At 39.3% G+C, this 22,359-nt stretch overlaps 1 protein-coding gene across 8 annotated transcripts in view; it reads left to right on the top strand.

The window, feature by feature from the left end:
* Nucleotides 1-22,359, top strand: part of LOC103045710 (protein mono-ADP-ribosyltransferase PARP6) — a 57,407-nt gene that overhangs the window by 22,792 nt on the left and 12,256 nt on the right. For 6 of the 8 annotated variants that reach the window (XM_049473603.1, XM_049473600.1, XM_049473601.1 and 3 more), the window contains 8 exons: nucleotides 4,691-4,822; nucleotides 5,879-5,974; nucleotides 8,008-8,100; nucleotides 10,391-10,516; nucleotides 10,712-10,777; nucleotides 21,864-21,931; nucleotides 22,040-22,088; nucleotides 22,240-22,352. In XM_049473603.1, coding sequence (XP_049329560.1) covers nucleotides 4,691-4,822; nucleotides 5,879-5,974; nucleotides 8,008-8,100; nucleotides 10,391-10,516; nucleotides 10,712-10,777; nucleotides 21,864-21,931; nucleotides 22,040-22,088; nucleotides 22,240-22,352 — 743 coding nt within the window. The remainder of the gene's footprint in view (nucleotides 1-4,690; nucleotides 4,823-5,878; nucleotides 5,975-8,007; nucleotides 8,101-10,390; nucleotides 10,517-10,711; nucleotides 10,778-21,863; nucleotides 21,932-22,039; nucleotides 22,089-22,239; nucleotides 22,353-22,359) is intronic. The other 2 variants (XM_049473602.1, XM_049473604.1) reach the window with 2 other exon arrangements.

Genomic DNA, 22,359 nt, shown 5'->3' with positions numbered 1-22,359 from the left:
AGGCGAGCCCCACGAAGCTGCGAACCATTTTTGCGTCTCGCGGTGTGGGCCAGTCACGGACCGCCTCCGTCTTTTTGGGATCGGTTTCCACGCCAGCACCGCTCACTACGTGGCCCAGGAAGCTCACGCGCTGCCTTAGCAGATTACACTTTGCCGGATTGAGCTTCAGGTTAGCCGCCTGAATCGCGCCGAGCACCATTTCAAGGTGAGACAGTGCGGAGTCGAAGTCGGTTCCGTGCGCCAAGACATCATCCAAATAAACGACGCAGCACGACCGCGGAACCCCGCATAAAACACGCTCCATAAGACGCTCAAAAGTAGCCGGCGAGTTACACAATCCGAACGGAAGCACCGTGAAATGCCACAGGGCTGAGCCGAGCGAGAAAGCGGTTTTCTCCCTATCACCCGCCGCAAGGGGCACCTGCCAATATCCGCTCCTCAGGTCTAACGAGCTGAACCAGGCTGAGCCAGACAGCTGGTCCAGTGTATCGTCGATCCTGGGGAGCAGGTAGGAGTCAAGCTTCGTGACAGCGTTAAGTCGCCGATAATCCACGCAAAAGCGCCAACTTCCATCCTTCTTTTTCGCAAGGACCACCGGGGCCGACCACGGGCTGCTCGAAGGCTCAATAATGCCCGTACTCGCCATCTCGCGGACTAACTGCTCTGCGCTTTGCTAACGCCAGACAGTGCGGCCTCAGCCTGATGGGCTGGGCGTCACCCGTGTTTATCGAATGAACCGCAGGGTTAGTTTTAGTACACTCGCGCTCAGACACAGCGAAACTCGTGCGAAAACGGCTGATCAGTTCGCGCAAACGGAGTTGTTGGGGACCAGATAAACCCACACAACTGCGCTCCAGCATCTCCTTTATCGGATCTACACTCAACCCCGCATCCAACCGACCCTCGACCGTATCTCGCACCGAATCACACACATTCCCTCCCACCAGTTCACTTACCCCTAACTCGTCACGTAGCTCTACAGGGAGTCCAGTCACCAGCACCGAGCCCCTTGCACAGTCAATGATAGCTCCGACGCGTGAGAGCAGGTCCTTGCCCAGAATGCACGGGTCGTTGATGCGTCCTACCCAGAACTGTTGTTGAAAGGGCCCCTTGCCGACATCAATCGTCAACTCCGTTAATCCTAGGAAACCTATAGGCTCCCCAGTGACTGAAGAGAGAGCGATGCGCTGGCTGTTGTCATTCACGAACTCGCCCGCTACCTCCGTCGCGAGCTCGGGCCGTATCAGTGAGACTGACGAGCCCGTGTCCACCAGCGCGTTCACCGTCACTCCATTCAATGTGCATCTCAGGAAGTAGCCGCTGAGTCCAGCAGTTCCGGAAGCAGATCCCGAGGGTAAGCATAGCGTTCCTGGGGCCACCGTAACCCTCACTGGGTGGTCCCGGCTCCGTTTCCCGGCCGGCTGCAGTGCGCTCGCTTGTGGCCACGCCCCCCGCAGCGCCAGCACTCCAGTTGGGCATCAGACCGGCTCCGACCCCTCCTCTGCGAATCACGGGCAACCGGCGACGCCCCCCACGGTCCAGGATGGCTTGAGAGGATGAGTTCGGACCGCTCCGCCACCTCCACCTCGGACTCCAGGGTCTGCGGGTCGGCCAGCCTCACATGTTTGCGCAGCTCGCTCGGCTCGAGGGCGCGCAGAAAGTGATCCAACGCGAGACTCCTCTGGGGTAAGCTTTGGCGGGTTAGCAGGGCCATCTCCGATGCCAGCACGCCCAGTGTCTCTCCCTGCTGTCGGCGTCTGTCCGCCACTAGCATTTTGGTGGCCGCCCGCGTCAGTTCAGGCAGCTCGCAGCGGCACTCGGCGGGGAGTTCGATCAGTACCCTCAGCGCGTCGCCCTGCAGCGCCAGGCAGAGGTTGGCTGCCGTCTTGGCGTCCGTCCAGCCCGCACCGCCCCCGCCACGATCTCCAGCTGAGCTTCGAAGACTGTCCAGTCAGTGCTGCCGTCATAGGGGGTAAGGCGGGGTTGAGCCGTCAAGCCCGCCATCCCGGAGGCTTGCGCCGCCATCATCGCGCCGTCCGTTTCGCGAGTCGGCGCCGCTGTCCTCGTGCCATCCGCTCCGTGAGCCAGCGCCGCCGTCCTCGCGCCATCCGCTCTGGGAGCCAGCGCCGCCGTCCTCGCGCCATCCGCTCTGGGAGCCAGCGCCGCCGTGCTCGCGTCGTCCTCTCCCCGGCCACGACCTCCGAACAGCCCGCTGGCGCCGTCAGGTCCGAGTCCAATCCGCTGGAGAGCCTTGCCTCTAGTCCGTTGGTCCGCTGTCTTCCTCCTCAGCCGTTCGATTTCCCCTGCCAGCATCTCAATATCTTCCAGCAGGGTCACTTCTGACACCAAATGTGGCGTGGAAGAGGAAGGAAGACCCGTGAGACTCATGCTGAATACTCAACAGCTCCTTTATTGAACAGGCTTGCCACTCACTTACAGTCTTTAACAAGACTAGGAGAGCTAAAACCATTCTACCCCAAATAGGCTACCAACAGAACCAAGTGACTAAACTCACTACTCACTTACTTTATGGTGAGTGCCCTAAACAGCACCCATCTGCATGGCCCCTCCCCATACCCTAGGTTACGGGGGAGGTACCAACTACGTAGGCTAGAGCAACACAGCACACATAGCACAACAGAACACATAAGGCCACACACACAGAAGAACAGAAACATGCCTACAGGCAGCCACACACACAACCCAGAGCCGCCACAATATATATATATATATAGAGATATGTGTTTTTATTTTTTCTAATTTATTTATTTATTATTATTATTATTATTATTATTATTATAATGTTGGGCTTTAGGGCTCTACTGTTGTTTTTACATGTGTAATATCTCATGAAAATCTTAAATGTCAGATAAATGTAGTAGAATTAAAGCCTGCTGTTGAAAGTAAAAAAAACTGTAAAACCTCTAAAAACTCTTTCTTACAGAAATATACTGCACCAAATGTTTATGAATGCACTGCCCGAGACACGGTTTTACCATAGTGTTGAGAATATTTTGATCTTAAAATTAAAAATCATATAAAATACATGCAGAGCTTTGTACAGTAGTTCCCAATGACAAGGTATTTTTTTAGGATCATCCAATTGTACGGTCCAGTCGTACTTTACTGCTTTAAAAACAGTAAAGTCTGCAGTGCTAAGCACTAAGCAAGTTTCATTGATTACAGCAGCTTACCTTTACTGTTAAAACAGTCAGCCTGTTGTTTTGGTGATTCAGCTAAAATGGACAGAAGTCTGTGAATTTTAAATCCTAGTTTCAGAAGTGTTTTTTTACATTTGTAAATAAGCAGAGGCGTGCAGTGAATATAGTGGGTACCCCTTCTGCAAACCATCCGCCCAACTCCCCGCCACCATCCCCACCAAGTGACACATAGATAAATATTACAATAACTACATATTCTCTGTCTTGACTGAATTATATGAACTGAACAAACATTAACAGCCCTCAAATACAGCTACAAAATACAAAAGTATACAACAGACCCAACAATAAATAAAAAAACAAAGATCACTCATTTGTATGTCTACAGTACACCAGGGCAGCCAAAACATTAGGTACACACAAAAACTCACCAGTCAGGCGGCCTATTATTGTGAATTAGTTCCACATTGAAGAAAAAGAAAAAGCTTTTTAATATGATGTGACACAATATCTGTCTGATTTGCAGCCGCAATTCCCTGATAGTTCGCTAACTATTGAACTAATTCAGCATGAGCTCCGTTTATGACTAAGCAACGCGTAACTCCTTCACCACAGCGCTGAGAAGGGGTTACACAGCCATGGCCCCGCCCCCCGGAGTGAATCATGAATCTGATTGGTTAGATTGTCCTACGACTTTGCTAACAGACTCATTACTACACCCTTCTCAAAATCAGGAGAAAGGTCAACCAGTCACGTGGGGGCAGAAGCCATTTTAAAAAGCTTTGATTGGTTAAAACCGCTGTCAGTCAGATAAGAGTCCTGTAGCAACTAAAAAACACAGACTAACGCTTTAAAATTAGTTGCTGTTTTTTTTATTTTAGTTAATTTATAAAATATATTCTTACACTTACAATAGCTGTGATATATATTTCCTGATTAAAAATTATGTAATTATTTACATGCATTTATTGTCACCCTTCTCTGAAGGGTTAGAAGGGCCTCACTGCACACCACTGTAAATAAGGTCATATCTGTAGTTAATGTCCAGGTAACGTTATGAGGCTGGATGCAGCAGAAACAGTGTTTTAGCTTGTTGTAGTCAGGTCGTAATTATCAGTGTTGTTATACAATGATATAATCATACTATCTATATATATATATATAAGTTCTCCTCCACCAGTCTTACACACTGCTTTTGGATAACATATCCAATACTTGTAGGTACAAGGCTGGAGTACCAAATAAACAGGTAACTTAATTTATAGTTCTGGATCCGTTCTTCTGTATTTCTGCACTGCAGAGCTGCAGGCTTCCAGACAGACCTCAGGTGAATAAATGAGAGCTCAGCTCACATCTGAAAATATGAACTTGAATAAGTTCAGGTAACGGTGACAGAGAGGACAGTTTAAATTCCCCCCTTCAGCTTCTCCCCAGCCTCTCTCCATCTCTCTCTCCCCCTCGTCTCCCTCTGCCTGTCGTGGCTGGCTGGCGCCCTTTCCCATAATGCTCTGTCTTCATTGACTCATCAGACTGTGGCAGTCCCGGCGGGCAGGGCCCCTGCGCAGATTACCACGCGGCAGCTGATTGAATTGTTTTTCTCATCCCAGGCGGGCGGACACTGCAAGAACATCCCCACTCTGGAGTACGGTTTCTTAGTGCAGGTACAGAAGGCTCTGGGTCGCTCCAGCTTCGCCTCCTTTCAGCTTTAATACAGTGGCGCTTTCCTTTCATAATGTTTTAATTGTTAATGGTTGTTATCGTCAGAAGACAGGACAGTCATCTTACAGTATGGAAAGATCATCTTCAGGCATGGCTTCTTTGTGTGCAGCAGTAGGGTTCATTTCAGTAAATGTGAAACAAAAAACATGCTAACATGATAATTTTGCATTCTGCTCACTAGTAAAGATGCATGCTTCATGCAGCAGCATTAATAATGTATCATAAACCTGCAAAAATCATTAGTGGTGTGGCATTGTAGTTTTTATCTCACATTTAAGTTACTCATCTGTGTGTTTGTGATGTGGTGTTTTTGCCAGATTTTAGATAACTAAGAAATTAACTTTAAAAATGTAATATATATGTTAATTAAATGTTAACTGTTGGTTTGTTGTGTGTTAAAGAGGTGAAAGGTTTTGTTTAGCACAATAACAACCCCACCCCCATACACTTTACACTGTTTTACACATTTATACCTCGGTGTTTCTCTTTAGGCTTAGGATACAAAGTGGTCAGAGGTCATTTTTAGTTACGTGTATTGTTTCTATTGCGCAATGCTATTGTTTCTCCAATTTTCAATCTGGCTGTTCTTTACAGTGTGAATGGAAATTCAATAAAATATTTTTTCCACTGATTTCTTAAAAATGAAGAAAAGTTTTTCCTTCTCTTGTAACGTTTTGGTTTGGAGAGGTTTTTTGCAGTAGTTAAAATGTGACAGGAAAGCAGCTTTAAATTTGTTTTTAACAATAACTAATTATTTAGTTTATCTAACAGCATTAAAAATACAGCTAACTGTAATGCCTTATACATGTAACTACTACCAAAAGCTTGATCTACTGTAAACAACAGTACACACTACACTACACTACACAAATGTGAGGAAAGTGGAAAGACAGGAAACAAGAAAAAATGTTTTCCGGTGTGTTGTTGTGTTCATGTTCAGTAGGTAGCTGTACATCATATTCCTTTCTTTTATCTTTCTCCTCTTTCTCTCCTCCCAGATAATGAAATATTCGGAGCAGCGCATCCCCACACTGAATGAGTACTGTGTGGTGTGTGATGAACAGCACGTCTTTCAGAATGGATCCATGTTAAAGGTGTTACAGAAAATACACACTGACACTTTCAGCAGCCAGAACAATCCCAGTGCACTTCCCCTATTGTAGCAACAGTTCCAAAAGTAATCAATCATCTTTTACTTAATCCCAGAAATACATTAAGACCCTGAATTTCATTTTAGAGCCATAATTACAAATGTATTATTTAAATGAAAAAAGTAGAAACAACTATAAAAATAAGATTTTTCTTTTTTTTACCTTAATGTAAATCTGACGGTTTACACTGTCTGAAAATTCACTGTGAATAGACCAAATGAAATTTGTGGAATGCAATAAGATCTAATTCTTATTTTTATTTTCTTGTTAAAAGCTAGATCTGTATTTACAGAGATGTAGAGTAAGGAAGAAGAACTACTTTACTACTGTACCTAAGTACTAACATCTGTCTACTGGAGTATTTTTACAGTATTGTACTTAAGTATCAGGTTTTGGTGAAGCTGCTCATCATTAAGTGAATAAAGAGATCAAGCTGATGTTATAAGAAGATCTCACTGCTCCTGTTCTGCCTCCACTTTCCACAGCTTTCTGTAATAACTATATACTGCATTTACTATATGACTACTATACTATATACTATATACTACATTTATTACTATACTATACTACTATACTATATAAACTACTTTTAATATAGTGGGTACCCCTTCTGCAACCATCATGGCAAAGCAGCGCGTAACACCTTCAACACAGTGCTGAGAAGGGGTTACACAGCCATGGCCCCGCCCCCGTAGTGAAAATCATGAATCTGATTGGTTAGACTTGCTTCGACTTTGCTAATAGACTCATTACTACACCCTTCTCAAAATCAGGAGAAGGGTCACGCAGTCACGTGGGGGCAGACGCCATTTTAAAAGGCTTTGATTGGTTAAAACTGCTGTCAGTCAGATAAGAGTCCTGTAGCAACTAAAAAACACAGACTAATGCTTTGAATTAGTTGCTGTTTTTTTATTTTAGTTAATTTATAAAATAAATTCCTACACTTACAATAGCTATGAAGGGTTAGAAGGGCCTCACTGCACACCACTGCTTTTACTCAGGTCTTAAGTACTTTATACATGTCTGAGTATTTATGTTTGTGTGTGTGTATTTATAAATACTCACACCTAGCATTAGACTCTGTCAGTAATGTGAGGAACTTAAAGTTTAGCTGAATGCCTTCATCAGTAGTGGTGTCCACAAACATTTGGACATAGTGTCCATAGTTTCACTCGGTTATACATTAAGGGAAAACCCTCATTTTCAGTGAAGCTGAGCATTTACCAAATTAAAGGGACTGAAAAATAATATTATAAACACATAATAAATAAAATGATAAAAACAAGCAAACAAGATAAAATGTAATTAAGAAGAAATAAAATAATTCAGAATACAAGGATATGCAGTCAGGCTAAAATGTAAAGCAATAAATCAAAGATAAATAATAAAATCTAAACACAATTAAAGAAATATAGTAATGTAAATGATGGAACTAAAGTAAAGTTTAAAAAGTATAATAAAAATAAAAGGATTAAATAAATGAACTTAAAGGTAAAAGGCCAAAAGTTAAACCAGTTATTAAACAAATAAAATTAATAAAAGGCTAAAAGGTAAAACATAAAATTATATACATAATAAGACAAAATATATAAAATAACTAAAACAGTTACAGGCTATCTGAAGAGTCAGAAGGGTTTAATGAATGTTGATGCCAATTTGGGTCATTTCTGCTGGTCTATTCATGATAAAATGGTAAATGGTTTACATTCAAGGGCGAATGCCAAGGTTATGATTTGACAGCACTGATATGATACTGCATTGTGTGATAAAGTATCTACCTGTGCATAACAGCATTACATAAGCACATAATGATGATATACAGCCTGCAAAACCTGCTGTTATGACATTTCACTTATTTACAGACTTTATTTTCTCTTGGTAAAGAATGTGCTATCAGTTTTTTCCAGTGTCATTATGTTGATGATGAGAATAATAAGCGTTTTATATTAGCAATAATATTTATTTATTTTTTCTAGCCTGCGGTCTGCACTAGAGAATTGTGTGTGTTCTCTTTCTACACCCTGGGCGTGATGTCCGGCGCAGCAGAGGAGGTGGCCACTGGTGCTGAGGTACACCCTCTCTCAAACACAGAGTTTCAGCTTGACAATGTGTAGGAGAGCATTGGGTAATCTTCTCTCCTTTTTTATTCACAAAACTAAAATATGTCAACCCTAATAAAATAAGCATTATTTTACATGTGTTTCAGGTGCTGTTTAAAGCAGATGCTTTCTTGAAACACCTGTTTTAAACAGCTGTAGACCGACTTCAACCCAGAAAAAGCTGTCCAGAAAGTTAAACCTTGTAGATCAATTATTAATTGCAAATGGAATGTAAAAGGCACAAACAGTGGCAAGAAAAAGTATGTGAACCCTTTGAAATGTCATATTTTGTGCGTAAATTAGTTATAAAATGTGATCTGATCTTCATCAGTGCCATAAAGTTATCCAAAAGCAGTGTGTAAGACTGGTGGAGGAGAACATGATGCCAAGACGCATGAAAATTGTGATTAAAAAACAGGGTTATTACACCAAATATTGATTTACAAACAGATTTCAAAGACTCCAATCTACAGTAAAGCAACAGAATCTAAAAATTGAGACACTTTGGGACTGTGTCTTCTCTGTCATGAAGTGGACACCCAGTTAAAATGACCCCAAGAGCACAACAGAGACTCCCCAATGAGATTAAGAAACTATACAATTGATTTTATGATTTCAAGGCAGAAATTGTGCAAAAAACTGCAAAGGTTCACATACTTTTTCTTGCCACTGTAATTAGAGAATTTTACAGGTCTGTAAACAGTCTGTAAAGATCTGTATAACTTATAGAGTGACTGATTTTAGATAATAAATCAAGTAAGAAGTGAGTAAATATACTGCAGAGAACTGCGGCTAAAAATGCTAACCATATAACACATGTAGTGATTGATAAACTCATGGGAGCTAATTACAGTGAAACATCGTTCTGCTATTTAACCAGCAGCAGATTAATGGTTAGTTGTAAGACCCAGTATATTAATATTTTATTTATTCGTTTTAATTTACCTTATCGTATTGACAATATGCTTTAAACATTTTTTTAAAGATATCAGCAGTGCTTAAATAACTCTGATCCAACTGTACAGAGTGTAAAAATCACTGCTTGTTAAAAAAACAATAAATACTATATATCGCAAAATTGTCCTGATATAATAATTTTTACCATATCACCCCTTACCATCCGTGTGTGATTACGTGTGACTGTACTCTTTATTCGTATATATTTGTATTATATTGAATCGACTGAAATGAAGAAATATATGATGATTTGATATGATATCTTCAAGCACTATCTTGAAATCATGCTTTATGTTCACGACCAGAAATAAAAGTCAGACCTAAAGAAAAAATGATGGTAACATTTTACACTAAAGTTACATAAATTAACAGTACTTAAGACTGTGGTAAACATTTTTAATTGATAGTAGTTAAGACATTATTAAACATTACTCAATGTTAATGCTTGAACATAATAATACATAACAATTAAAATGAATAGTAACGAGTATGTTAAAAATGTTGTAATGGTTTATAATGTTTTATAATAATGTCAGTTAATAATTAGACAAATTTTATCAATTACTGTTAATTAATGTACCCTTACAGCTCTAGAAAAAAAAGACACCACTTAAAAATTATGAGTTTCTTTGATTTTACCAAATTGAAAACCTCTGGAATATAATCAAGAGGAAGATGAATGATCACAAGCCATCAAACCACCAAACTGAACTGCTTGAATTTTGGCACCAAAAGCAGTGTGTAAGACTGGTGGAGGAGAACATGATGCCAAGATGCATGAAAATTGTGATTAAAAAACAGGGTTATTCCACCAAATATTGATTTCTGAACTCTTAAAACTTTATGAATATGAACTTGTTTTTTTTGCATTATTTGAGGTCTGAAAGCTCTGCATCTTTTTTGTTATTTCAGTCATTTCTCATTTTCTGTAAATAAATGCTCTAAATGAGAATATTTTTATTTGGAATTTGGGAGAAATGTTGTCTGTAGTTTATAGAATAAAACAACAATGTTTATTTTACTCAAATATAAACCTATAAATAGCTATTTTTATCCCAGAGCTGTTGGTTCCAGTGTTTTTGTGTTCACGGCCACTTAAATCATGACTAATGTGCCTTTATTCCAGTTTGATGGTGCAGTGCGCAAATTGAGCCGTTGCAATACGTAAATTCCATTATATTGTATAATTGTTGTTTCAAACACAAAATACGTTTTAAGGCCTGTTACAGTACGTGATTTGTAATTAGAATTCCTGGTATCGTCCTGTCGGCTGCTTTATTCTGTTTGTATTGCTGTGGTGCAGGTGGTGGATCTGCTGGTTGCTATGTGCAGAGCTGCTCTGGAGTCTCCTCGGAAAAGCATCATCTTTGAGCCCTATCCGTCTGTCGTTGACCCCAATGACCCCAAAACTCTTGCTTTCAACCCTAAGGTGACTGGTAAAGTTTTGTAGGAATTGCTGCTTCATTATGTGTAATGGAGTGATCTTCTCTGCATACTCCGTCGATAGTGTTTATATAGATTATAGGTGTTCACTTCATCCTGCATCACTCATGCTTCTCTTATTTTCTCTTCAACACTTTGCGGGTTTTACACTGTGTGTATCTCTATGGCTGGGTGGACACAGAAGAAGAATTATGAGAGGCTGCAGAAGGCTCTGGACAGTGTGATGTCTATACGTGAGATGACCCAGGTAAGACACACAGCTACAACTCCACTCAAGAGCTGGGTCTCTGCTCTGTTCTTATCTAATATGATTTTTTCTGACTGTTTTGGGTTAGTGAATGTTTTCAGTAAAGCACTACTCTCCAAGTCCAAGATCAAGGCTCACAAAAAAGGGGGGGCATCCTACCACTGGTCAGATATTTTTAATGAATTTTAAAAAGTCTTTACATAGTAATTATTTTGCATAAAATGATTCTTAAAGAGTCTGTCTGGTGTAAGGCCAATATTTGCTTCGAACCTACGCCATAGCCCAGGGGTATCCAGCGAGAATGCGCTACACAGTGGAGCGCGTTTAGACTTATGCGTACGTGCATAAGTGGCTGTGTGCGACACATAGTTACTTGTTCTGTCCTTAAGTAAGTATTTGGCGAAATAGTACTTTTGGCAAATCTGTGTTTGGTGTAACACGACTCTTAGTAAGTCCTTGGCTTAATAGTAATCTTAGTAAGTCTGTCTTTGACGTAACAATACTCTCAGTGAGTAGTTGGCATAACAGTACTCTTAATAAGTCTTTGGCATGACAGGACTCTTAGTGAGTTTGTCTTTGGTGTAACATTACTCTTAGTAAGTCTTTGGCTTAATAGTAATATTAGTGAGTTTGTCTTTGGTGTAACAGTACTCTTATTAAGTATTTGGCGTAACAGTACTTAGTAAGTATATGGCATAATATTATAAGACAGTACAATACAATACAAACTCAATAATATTACTATTAATCAAAGGACTGAGGACTAAGAGTAATGTTACGCCAAAAACAGACTTACTAATAGTACTATTAAGTCAATGACTTTCTAGGAGGACTGTTACACCAAAGACACACACTAATATTACTATTAATCCAAGGACTAAGTATTTGGCGTAACAGTACTCTTACTAAGTTTGTCTTTGGTGTAACACTACTCTTAGTAAGTCCTTGGCTTAGTAGTAATATTAGTGAGTCTGTCTTTGGCGTAACAGAACTCTTAGTAAGTCTGTCTTCTGTGTAACATTACACTTAGTAAGTCTTTGGCTTAATAGTAATATTAGTAAGTCTGTCTTTGGGGTAACACTACTCTTAGTAAGTATTTGGCGTAACAGTACTCTTTGTAAGTCTGTCTTTGGTGTAACATTATGCTTAGTAAGTCCTTGGCTTAATAGTACTATTAGTAAGTGTGTCTCTGGCGTAACAGTACTCTTAGTAAGTGTTTGAAGTAACAGTCACCTTAGAAAGTCTTTGATGTAAGAGTACTATTAGTGATTCTTTGGCGTAATATTGTCTTTGGCATAACATAATGCTTAGTAAGTACATCTTCTGTGTAACAGTAACTAATGTAAATAATAACTGTTCAGACAAGCTATGTGTGTGTAATTGTACAGTAGGTGGTGTAAATATGAGTGTGATGGATGTTATTGTGATGGATGTTATTGTGATGGATGTTATTGTGATGGATGTTATTGTGATGGATGGATGTTATTGTGATGGATGTTATTGTGATGGGTGTTATTGTGATGGGTGTTATTGTGATGGTGTTATTGTGATGGATGTTATTGTGATGGATGTTATTGTGATGGGTGTTATTGTGATGGGTGTTATTGTGATGGTGTTATTGGGGTGGAAATTATTGTGATGGGTGTTATTGTGATGAATGTTATTATAATGGGTGTTATTGTGATGGGTGTTATTGTGATGGGTGTTATTGTGATGGGTGTTATTATGATGGATGTTATTGTGATGGGTGTTATTGTGATGGGTGTTATTGTGATGGTGTTATTGTGATGGATGTTATTGTGATGGTGTTATTGTGATGGATGTTATTGTGATGGGTGTTATTGTGGGTGGGTGTTATTGTGATGGTGTTATTGTGATGGATGTTATTGTGATGGGTGTTATTGTGGGTGGGTGTTATTGTGATGGATGTTATTGTGATAGGTGTTATTGTGATGGATATTATTGTGATGGGTGTTGTTGTGGGTGGGTGTTATTGTGGGTGGGTGTTATTGTGATGGATGTTATTGTGGGTGGGTGTTATTGTGATGGGTGTTATTGTGATGGGTGTTATTGTGATGGTGTTATTGTGATTGATGTTATTGTGATGGGTGTTATTGTGGGTGGGTGTTATTGTGATGGATGTTATTGTGATGGGTGTTATTGTGATGGGTGTTATTGTGATGGATATTATTGTGATGGGTGTTGTTGTGGGTGGGTGTTATTGTGATGGGTGTTATTGTGATGGATGTTATTGTGATGGGTGTTATTGTGGGTGGGTGTTATTGTGATGGATGTTATTGTGATGGGTGTTATTGTGATTGATGTTATTGTGATGGGTGTTATTGTGGGTGGGTGTTATTGTGATGGATGTTATTGTGATGGATGTTATTGTGATGGGTGTTATTGTGGGTGGGTGTTATTGTGATGGATGTTATTGTGATAGGTGTTATTGTGATGGATATTATTGTGATGGGTGTTGTTGTGGGTGGGTGTTATTGTGATGGATGTTATTGTGGGTGGGTGTTATTGTGATGGATGTTATTGTGATGGGTGTTATTGTGATGGATGTTTTTGTGGGTGGGTGTTATTGTGATGGGTGTTATTGTGATGGGTGTTATTGTGGGTGGGTGTTATTGTGATGGATGTTTTGGTGGGTGGGTGTTATTGTGATGGGTGTTATTGTGATGGGTGTTATGGTGATGGGTGTTATGGTGATGGGTGTTATTGTGATGGGTGTTATTGTGATGGGTGTTTTTGTGGGTGGGTGTTATTGTGATGGATGTTTTTGTGGGTGGGTGTTATTGTGATGGATGTTTTTGTGGGTGGGTGTTATTGTGATGGATGTTTTTGTGGGTGGGTGTTATTGTGATGGGTGTTATTGTGATGGGTGTTATTGTGATGGGTGTTATTGTGATGGATGTTTTTGTGGGTGGGTGTTATTGTGATGGGTGTTATTGTGATGGGTGTTATTGTGGGTGGGTGTTATTGTGATGGATGTTTTGGTGGGTGGGTGTTATGGTGATGGGTGTTATGGTGATGGGTGTTATTGTGATGGGTGTTTTTGTGGGTGGGTGTTATTGTGATGGATGTTTTTGTGGGTGGGTGTTATTGTGATGGATGTTTTTGTGGGTGGGTGTTATTGTGATGGATGTTTTTGTGGGTGGGTGTTATTGTGATGGATGTTTTTGTGGGTGGGTGTTATTGTGATGGGTGTTATTGTGATGGGTGTTATTGTGATGGGTGTTATTGTGATGGATGTTTTTGTGGGTGGGTGTTATTGTGATGGGTGTTATTGTGATGGGTGTTATTGTGATGGGTGTTATTGTGGGTGGGTGTTATGGTGATGGGTGTTATGGTGATGGGTGTTATTGTGATGGGTGTTATTGTGATGGATGTTTTTGTGGGTGGGTGTTATTGTGATGGATGTTTTTGTGGGTGGGTGTTATTGTGATGGATGTTTTTGTGGGTGGGTGTTATTGTGATGGGTGTTATTGTGATGGGTGTTATTGTGATGGATGTTTTTGTGGGTGGGTGTTATTGTGATGGGTGTTATTGTGATGGGTGTTATTGTGGGTGGGTGTTATTGTGATGGATGTTTTGGTGGGTGGGTGTTATTGTGATGGGTGTTATTGTGATGGGTGTTATGGTGATGGGTGTTATGGTGATGGGTGTTATTGTGATGGGTGTTATTGTGATGGGTGTTTTTGTGGGTGGGTGTTATTGTGATGGATGTTTTTGTGGGTGGGTGTTATTGTGATGGATGTTTTTGTGGGTGGGTGTTATTGTGATGGATGTTTTTGTGGGTGGGTGTTTTTGTGGGTGGGTGTTATGGTGATGGGTGTTATGGTGATGGGTGTTATTGTGATGGGTGTTATTGTGATGGGTGTTATTGTGGGTGGGTGTTATTGTGATGGATGTTTTGGTGGGTGGGTGTTATTGTGATGGGTGTTATTGTGATGGGTGTTATTGTGGTGGATGTTTTTGTGGGTGGGTGTTATTGTGGGTGGGTGTTATTGTGATGGATGTTTTGGTGGGTGGGTGTTATTGTGATGGGTGTTATTGTGATGGGTGTTATGGTGATGGGTGTTATGGTGATGAATTTGAATTTGAATTTATTGAAAGGATAGCCCCTTGAGATGTGACATCTCATTTTCAAGGGGGTCCTATAAATACATACACAAAACAAACGAGCAAAAAAAAGAAAAAAAAAAAAGAAAAAGAAAAACAAAAAAAAACATTTACACACTAAACATACATTGCACATACATATACAGCTCACTTTCCACCAGAACTCAACTTATCAAATTATATCACTCGATACTTATAATATTCCAATACAGATAACTGAAAACAATTAAGAAACAGAGGTGTTTTAAGATGAAAAAAATATAACATTGCATATATAACAAATATAACATCAATCGGTACTTTTATTTTAATACCAATACAAACAACAGAAAAATATATATAAATAAATAAATTAAAAACATAAACACGTAGTTTTAAGATAAGAAAATAAACATTTCCTGAAGCAGTGAAGTGAAGTTAATTTTTTCAAAGAAAAAGGAAGATTATTCCAGTCAGAAGGAGCTTTGTAATTAAAAGACCTTCGCCCTACTTCTTTAGAGATTCTAGGAACAAAGAAAAAAGGATATTGCATATGCCGAAGAGAATAAGAAGATTTAAATAGAACAAAAAACTGTTTTAAGTAGGGTGGACAATCCAAATAAATACATTTAAAAATAAACTGTACCCAGTGATATTGTCTTCTAGATTTAGGTTGCAACCAATTAATTGATTCGAACATAAAACAGTGATGAGTTCTATATGGACATCTCAAAACAAACCTACACAAAGAGTTAAACACAACATTAAGAGGTCTTAAGTGAATTTCAGAGGTGTTCATATAAACTATATCAGCATAATCAATAATAGGTAAAATTAATTGAGAAACCAATCTTTTTCTAATATGAAACGTAAAACAATTAATTGCTCGATAAAGTGAACTCAAACAACCATATGTTTTTTTAATAATATAGTCAACATGGGGTTTAAAGGAAAATTCAGAGTCAACCCAAAGACCAAGGTATTTAAATGAATCAACTTTTTCAAGAGGTGATCCATCATCAAAATAAATATGTAGATCCCTTAAATTAGGAGAACCATGCTGCATACCAAACAACATGCAACAAGACTTCTTCTTATTCAATATAAGTTTATTATCATAGAGCCAATTTTGGACCAAATTAAACTCAGACTGTAATGAATTCTGAATTTGTAACAAATCCGAATTAGAAACATAAATAACAGTATCATCCGCATATAAGTGAACAGAACATTGTGAGCAAATCTGAGGCAAGTCATTAATAAAAATAGAAAAAAGCAGGGGTCCCAAAATGGAACCTTGAGGAACACCTTTATCAACTATTAAATAGTCAGATTGACTTCCCTGAAAAACCACACACTGACGTCTATTATGAAGATAAGCACTAAACCATAGTAAAGCATTTTGACTTAGACCAATAGAATAAAGCTTATCCAAAAGAAGATAATGATCAACCATATCAAAGGCTTTAGATAGATCGATAAAGATTGCACCTGTATATTGACTTTTATCAAAAGATGAGAACACATCGTTAGAAAATTTTATGAGAGCTGTAATAGTGGAATAATTAGATCTAAAACCAGACTGAGATAAAGATAAAATAGTAAACTTATTAATATACTCAGATAATTGATTAAAGATGAGTTTCTCAAAAATTTTAGCTATAACACAAATAATAGAAATTGGCCGATAATTATTTAAGTCAGATTGATCTCCGCTTTTAAAAAGAGGAGTAACTCTAGCGCATTTCCAGATTTGAGGAACTGAACATGATAACAGGGACAAGTTAAATAAGTCGGCAAGGGGATACATTATTATGTGAGCAACTATTTTAATGAACTTGGTTTCCAATCCATCAGGACCAGCACAACAACCTCCTTTCAGCTCAGATATCGCTTGAAATACATCAGTGGGCAAAATATTAGTAAACGAAAATGAACTATTTAGAGTATCAGATTTTAAAACATTTGCCAGACAATAAGATTTTGGATATTGGGGACCACAAATAGAAGAAAAGTACTGATTAAAAGCCTGAGCAATTTGTAAAGGATCAGAAATAGTTTTATCATTAAATCTTATCTCGTTTATGAAGCTTTTATCAGTTTTATTTAAAACCTGATTCAACTGTCTCCAAAACTGCTTAGGATGATTAAAATCCTGAGAAAGGCTCTCTTTATAATAGTTAGATTTGGCATTCCTTGTTTTTGTCTTACACAAATTCCTCAAACATCTATACGTTTCCCAATCAGCACAATCTTTAGACAAGCGATATTTGGCCCAGGCTTTATCCCTTTGTTTAAAAAGACTAATAAGATGTGAACTAATCCATGGTAGATGTCTACCTTTAACTCTGATTGTTTTCAAAGGAGCATGTTTATCAATCACGTTAACAACTTCAGAGTAAAAGAAATCCCATGCTTCATCTACAAAAGGAATTAACTGGAATCGATTCCAATTAACATTAATTATATCTTGAATAAAATTATCAACATTCATATTCTTATTCTGTCTCAATCTAATATACCTAGGAGGAGAGCGTGGAGTTTTAATTTTCCATACAGAGAATATGATCGAATGATCACTCAAACAATCTGACATAACACCAGATTTAATTATTCTTTCTGGGTTAGTCACCAGTATCCAGTCAATTAAAGAAGAAGACTGGTTGACCACCCTAGTGGGTTGATTAATTAACTGCGTCAGATTTACACTACCAAATAAATGTCTATCTTTAGAAGATGAACGGTCCAGCCAGTTTCTATTAAAGTCTCCCAAAATGATCATTTCACTGTGCCTCACAATAGAATTAATAGTTGACAAAATACACTTAGTAGAGTCAATTGGAGCATGAGGAGGTCTATAGATATTACCAATAATTAAGTGTTTCTTATCATGAAAATTAATATGAATAAACAAACATTCAAAGTGCGCTGGCTCTACTTTAGGAGCAACACGCACAGAAATCAATCTTGAAGAAACATAAGTAGCAACTCCACCTCCTCTAGATGCCCTATCAGCTCTATATAAAACAAAATGATCTATTTTTATATCATTATCAGAAATATTACTATGCAACCATGTTTCAGAAATAGTGACAATATCTGGTTTATAGAAGTTTATCCAGGCTCTAAGAAGATCAATTTTTGAAACAAGGCTCCTAATATTTAAATGAATAACCTTCAATCCTTTAACTAATTCAATTGTACCTACTTAAATTGCAAAAAATATAAAGTTGAGTTTGAAAGGAAGATGATGGAGGAAAGAAGAGCAGCACACAGACACACACACACAGACACACGCAAACAGACACACGCACACAAATACACACACACAGACACACATGCCTATGAAGTAAAATAATAATAATAAAAAAAAAAGAGTGAGCAACAGCAGGTTTAGTCTGCACATAAATAAAAAGAAGAAAGAGAAGGGCCTTTTCATTAATATTATAAATAAATAGATAGAAAAATCAACAAACATATGAATAATATATTAAACATTTAAATGCACTTAAACAAAGCCAGGTAACAATGCAATGTCCATTCATAGGTGACAGACTTTTGTCCAGACAAACAAAATCAAAAGACAAGCAATTTGCCTAATGATTTACTCGATTTACTAGATCAGAGGAGATGACGGTAAAGTTTTGACAAAAAGGTCAGCTTCTTCAGGGCAACGGAATAGTTTTGGCTTTCCATCCACTGTGACTCTCAGTGTACAGGGGTACAGCAAAGAGTATTTAATATCAGCAGCACGGAGGATCTTCTTGACAGCATCAAACTCTCGACGTTTCTTGACCAAACCAGCACTGAAATCAGGGTAAATATGAATGCGGGTGCCGCTGTAGGTTAGCACCTCTTTTGCCCTTGCCAGACGTAGGATCTTTACTTTGTCCTGGAAATGCAAGAACTTAACCAAGATGGGTCTAGGAGCAGATCGAGCATTGGAGCCAAAAATAGGAGTGCGGTGAGCCCTTTCAATAACCGGCATAGTGGAAAAGTTTTCACATCCCAGAAGCAATGGAATCATCTTGTTCATGAACACAATCATGATGGGTGTTATTGTGATGGGTGTTATTGTGGGTGGGTGTTATTGTGATGGATGTTTTTGTGGGTGGGTGTTATTGTGATGGATGTTTTTGTGGGTGGGTGTTATTGTGATGGATGTTTTTGTGGGTGGGTGTTATTGTGATGGGTGTTATTGTGATGGGTGTTATTGTGATGGGTGTTATTGTGATGGATGTTTTTGTGGGTGGGTGTTATTGTGATGGGTGTTATTGTGATGGATGTTATTGTGATGGATGTTATTGTGATGGGTGTTTTTGTGGGTGGGTGTTATTGTGATGGATGTTTTTGTGGGTGGGTGTTATTGTGATGGATGTTTTTGTGGGTGGGTGTTATTGTGATGGGTGTTATTGTGATGGGTGTTATTGTGATGGGTGTTATTGTGATGGATGTTTTTGTGGGTGGGTGTTATTGTGATGGGTGTTATTGTGATGGATGTTATTGTGATGGATGTTATTGTGATGGGTGTTATTGTGATGGGTGTTATTGTGATGGATGTTATTGTGATGGATGTTTTTGTGGGTGGGTGTTATTGTGATGGGTGTTATTGTGATGGGTGTTATTGTGATGGGTGTTATTGTGATGGGTGTTATTGTGATGGATGTTTTTGTGGGTGGGTGTTATTGTGGGTGGGTGTTATTGTGATGGGTGTTATTGTGATGGGTGTTATTGTGATGGATGTTTTTGTGGGTGGGTGTTATTGTGATGGGTGTTATTGTGATGGGTGTTATTGTGATGGATGTTTTTGTGGGTGGGTGTTATTGTGATGGGTGTTATTGTGATGGGTGTTATTGTGATGGATGTTTTTGTGGGTGGGTGTTATTGTGATGGATGTTTTTGTGATGGATGTTTTTGTGGGTGGGTGTTATTGTGATGGGTGTTATTGTGATGGGTGTTATGGTGATGGGTGTTATTGTGATGGATGTTATTGTGATGGGTGTTATGGTGATGGGTGTTATGGTGATGGGTGTTATGGTGATGGGTGTTATTGTGATGGGTGTTATTGTGATGGGTGTTATTGTGATGGGTGTTATTGTGAATGATGTTTTTGTGGGGTGGGTGTTATTGTGATGGGTGTTATTGTGAATGATGTTTTTGTGATGGGTGTTATTGTGATGGATGTTTTTGTGGGTGGGTGTTATTGTAATGGATGTTTTTGTGATGGGTGTTATTGTGATGGGTGTTATTGTGATGGATGTTTTTGTGGGTGGGTGTTATTGTGATGGATGTTTTTGTGATGGGTGTTATTGTGATGGGTGTTATTGTGATGGATGTTTTTGTGGGTGGGTGTTATTGTGATGGATGTTTTTGTGATGGATGTTTTTGTGGGTGGGTGTTATTGTGATGGGTGTTATTGTGATGGGTGTTATGGTGATGGGTGTTATTGTGATGGATGTTATGGTGATGGGTGTTATTGTGATGGGTGTTATTGTGATGGGTGCTATGGTGATGGATGTTATGGTGATGGGTGTTATTGTGATGGGTGTTATTGTGATGGATGTTTTTGTGGGTGGGTGTTATTGTGATGGATGTTTTTGTGATGGATGTTTTTGTGGGTGGGTGTTATTGTGATGGGTGTTATTGTGATGGGTGTTATGGTGATGGGTGTTATTGTGATGGATGTTATGGTGATGGGTGTTATTGTGATGGGTGTTATTGTGATGGGTGCTATGGTGATGGATGTTATGGTGATGGGTGTTATTGTGGGTGGGTGTTATTGTGATGGGTGTTATTGTGGGTGGGTGTTATTGTGATGGGTGCTATGGTGATGGATGTTATGGTGATGGGTGTTATTGTGATGGGTGTTATTGTGATGGGTGTTATTGTGGGTGGGTGTTATTGTGATGGATGTTTTTGTGATGGGTGTTATTGTGATGGGTGTTATTGTGATGGGTGTTATTGTGGGTGGGTGTTATTGTGATGGATGTTTTTGTGATGGTGTTATTGTGATGGGTGTTATTGTGATGGATGTTTTTGTGGGTGGGTGTTATTGTGATGGGTGTTATTGTGATGGGTGTTATTGTGAATGATGTTTTTGTGGGTGGGTGTTATTGTGATGGGTGTTATTGTGATGGATGTTTTTGTGGGTGGGTGTTATTGTGATGGGTGTTATTGTGATGGGTGTTATTGTGATGGGTGTTATTGTGGGTGGGTGTTATTGTGATGGATGTTTTTGTGATGGGTGTTATTGTGATGGGTGTTATTGTGATGGGTGTTATTGTGGGTGGGTGTTATTGTGATGGATGTTTTTGTGATGGTGTTATTGTGATGGGTGTTATTGTGATGGATGTTTTTGTGGGTGGGTGTTATTGTGATGGGTGTTATTGTGATGGGTGTTATTGTGAATGATGTTTTTGTGGGTGGGTGTTATTGTGATGGGTGTTATTGTGATGGATGTTTTTGTGGGTGGGTGTTATTGTGATGGGTGTTATTGTGATGGGTGTTATTGTGATGGGTGTTATTGTGGGTGGGTGTTATTGTGATGGATGTTTTTGTGATGGTGTTATTGTGATGGGTGTTATTGTGATGGGTGTTATTGTGATGGATGTTTTTGTGGGTGGGTGTTATTGTGATGGGTGTTATTGTGATGGGTGTTATTGTGAATGATGTTTTTGTGGGTGGGTGTTATTGTGATGGGTGTTATTGTGATGGATGTTTTTGTGGGTGGGTGTTATTGTGATGGGTGTTATTGTGATGGATGTTATTGTGGGTGGGTGTTATTGTGATGGGTGTTATTGTGATGGGTGTTATGGTGATGGGTGTTATTGTGATGGGTGTTATTGTGATGGGTGTTATGGTGATGGGTGTTATGGTGATGGGTGTTATTGTGATGGGTGTTATTGTGATGGATGTTATTGTGATGGATGTTTTTGTGATGTGGGTGTTGCTTGTTGTAACTGTATCTCTGTGTATACAGGGTTCATATCTGGAGATAAAGAAGCAGATGGATAAACTGGACCCTTTAGCTCACCCTCTGCTGCAGTGGTAAATAACAAACACTGTTAAATTTACTGCATATACATTTAGTGATGTAATTATACACACACTTCATGTACTTGCTTTCTTTTTTGTGTGTTTTCACACTGTTTGTAGGATAATATCCAGTAACAGATCTCATATCGTCAAACTGCCGCTGAGTAGGGTAGGTGATCAGTTTTCCGATATTGTGTTACTTTAAGATATTTTGTTTTATTAATATTAATTTGCAAATGTACACTGACTATTGTCAATGACTGATTCTTTTTCTATATGTTGTGTCGTAATCCTTCCTCCTGGGTGTCGTGTCTGAGCAGCAGCTGAAGTTCATGCACACATCCCATCAGTTCCTGCTCCTCAGCAGCCCCCCTGCTAAAGAAGCCCGTTTCCGCACAGCCAAGAAGCTCTACGGCAGCACCTTCGCATTCCAGTGAGCC

The sequence above is a fragment of the Astyanax mexicanus genome, unplaced genomic scaffold (genome assembly GCF_023375975.1).
Source record: "Astyanax mexicanus isolate ESR-SI-001 unplaced genomic scaffold, AstMex3_surface scaffold_40, whole genome shotgun sequence".
Taxonomy (NCBI): domain Eukaryota; kingdom Metazoa; phylum Chordata; class Actinopteri; order Characiformes; family Acestrorhamphidae; genus Astyanax; species Astyanax mexicanus.
Note: the sequence above shows the minus strand (reverse complement) of the source record. Positions and strands in the feature narration are given on the sequence as shown.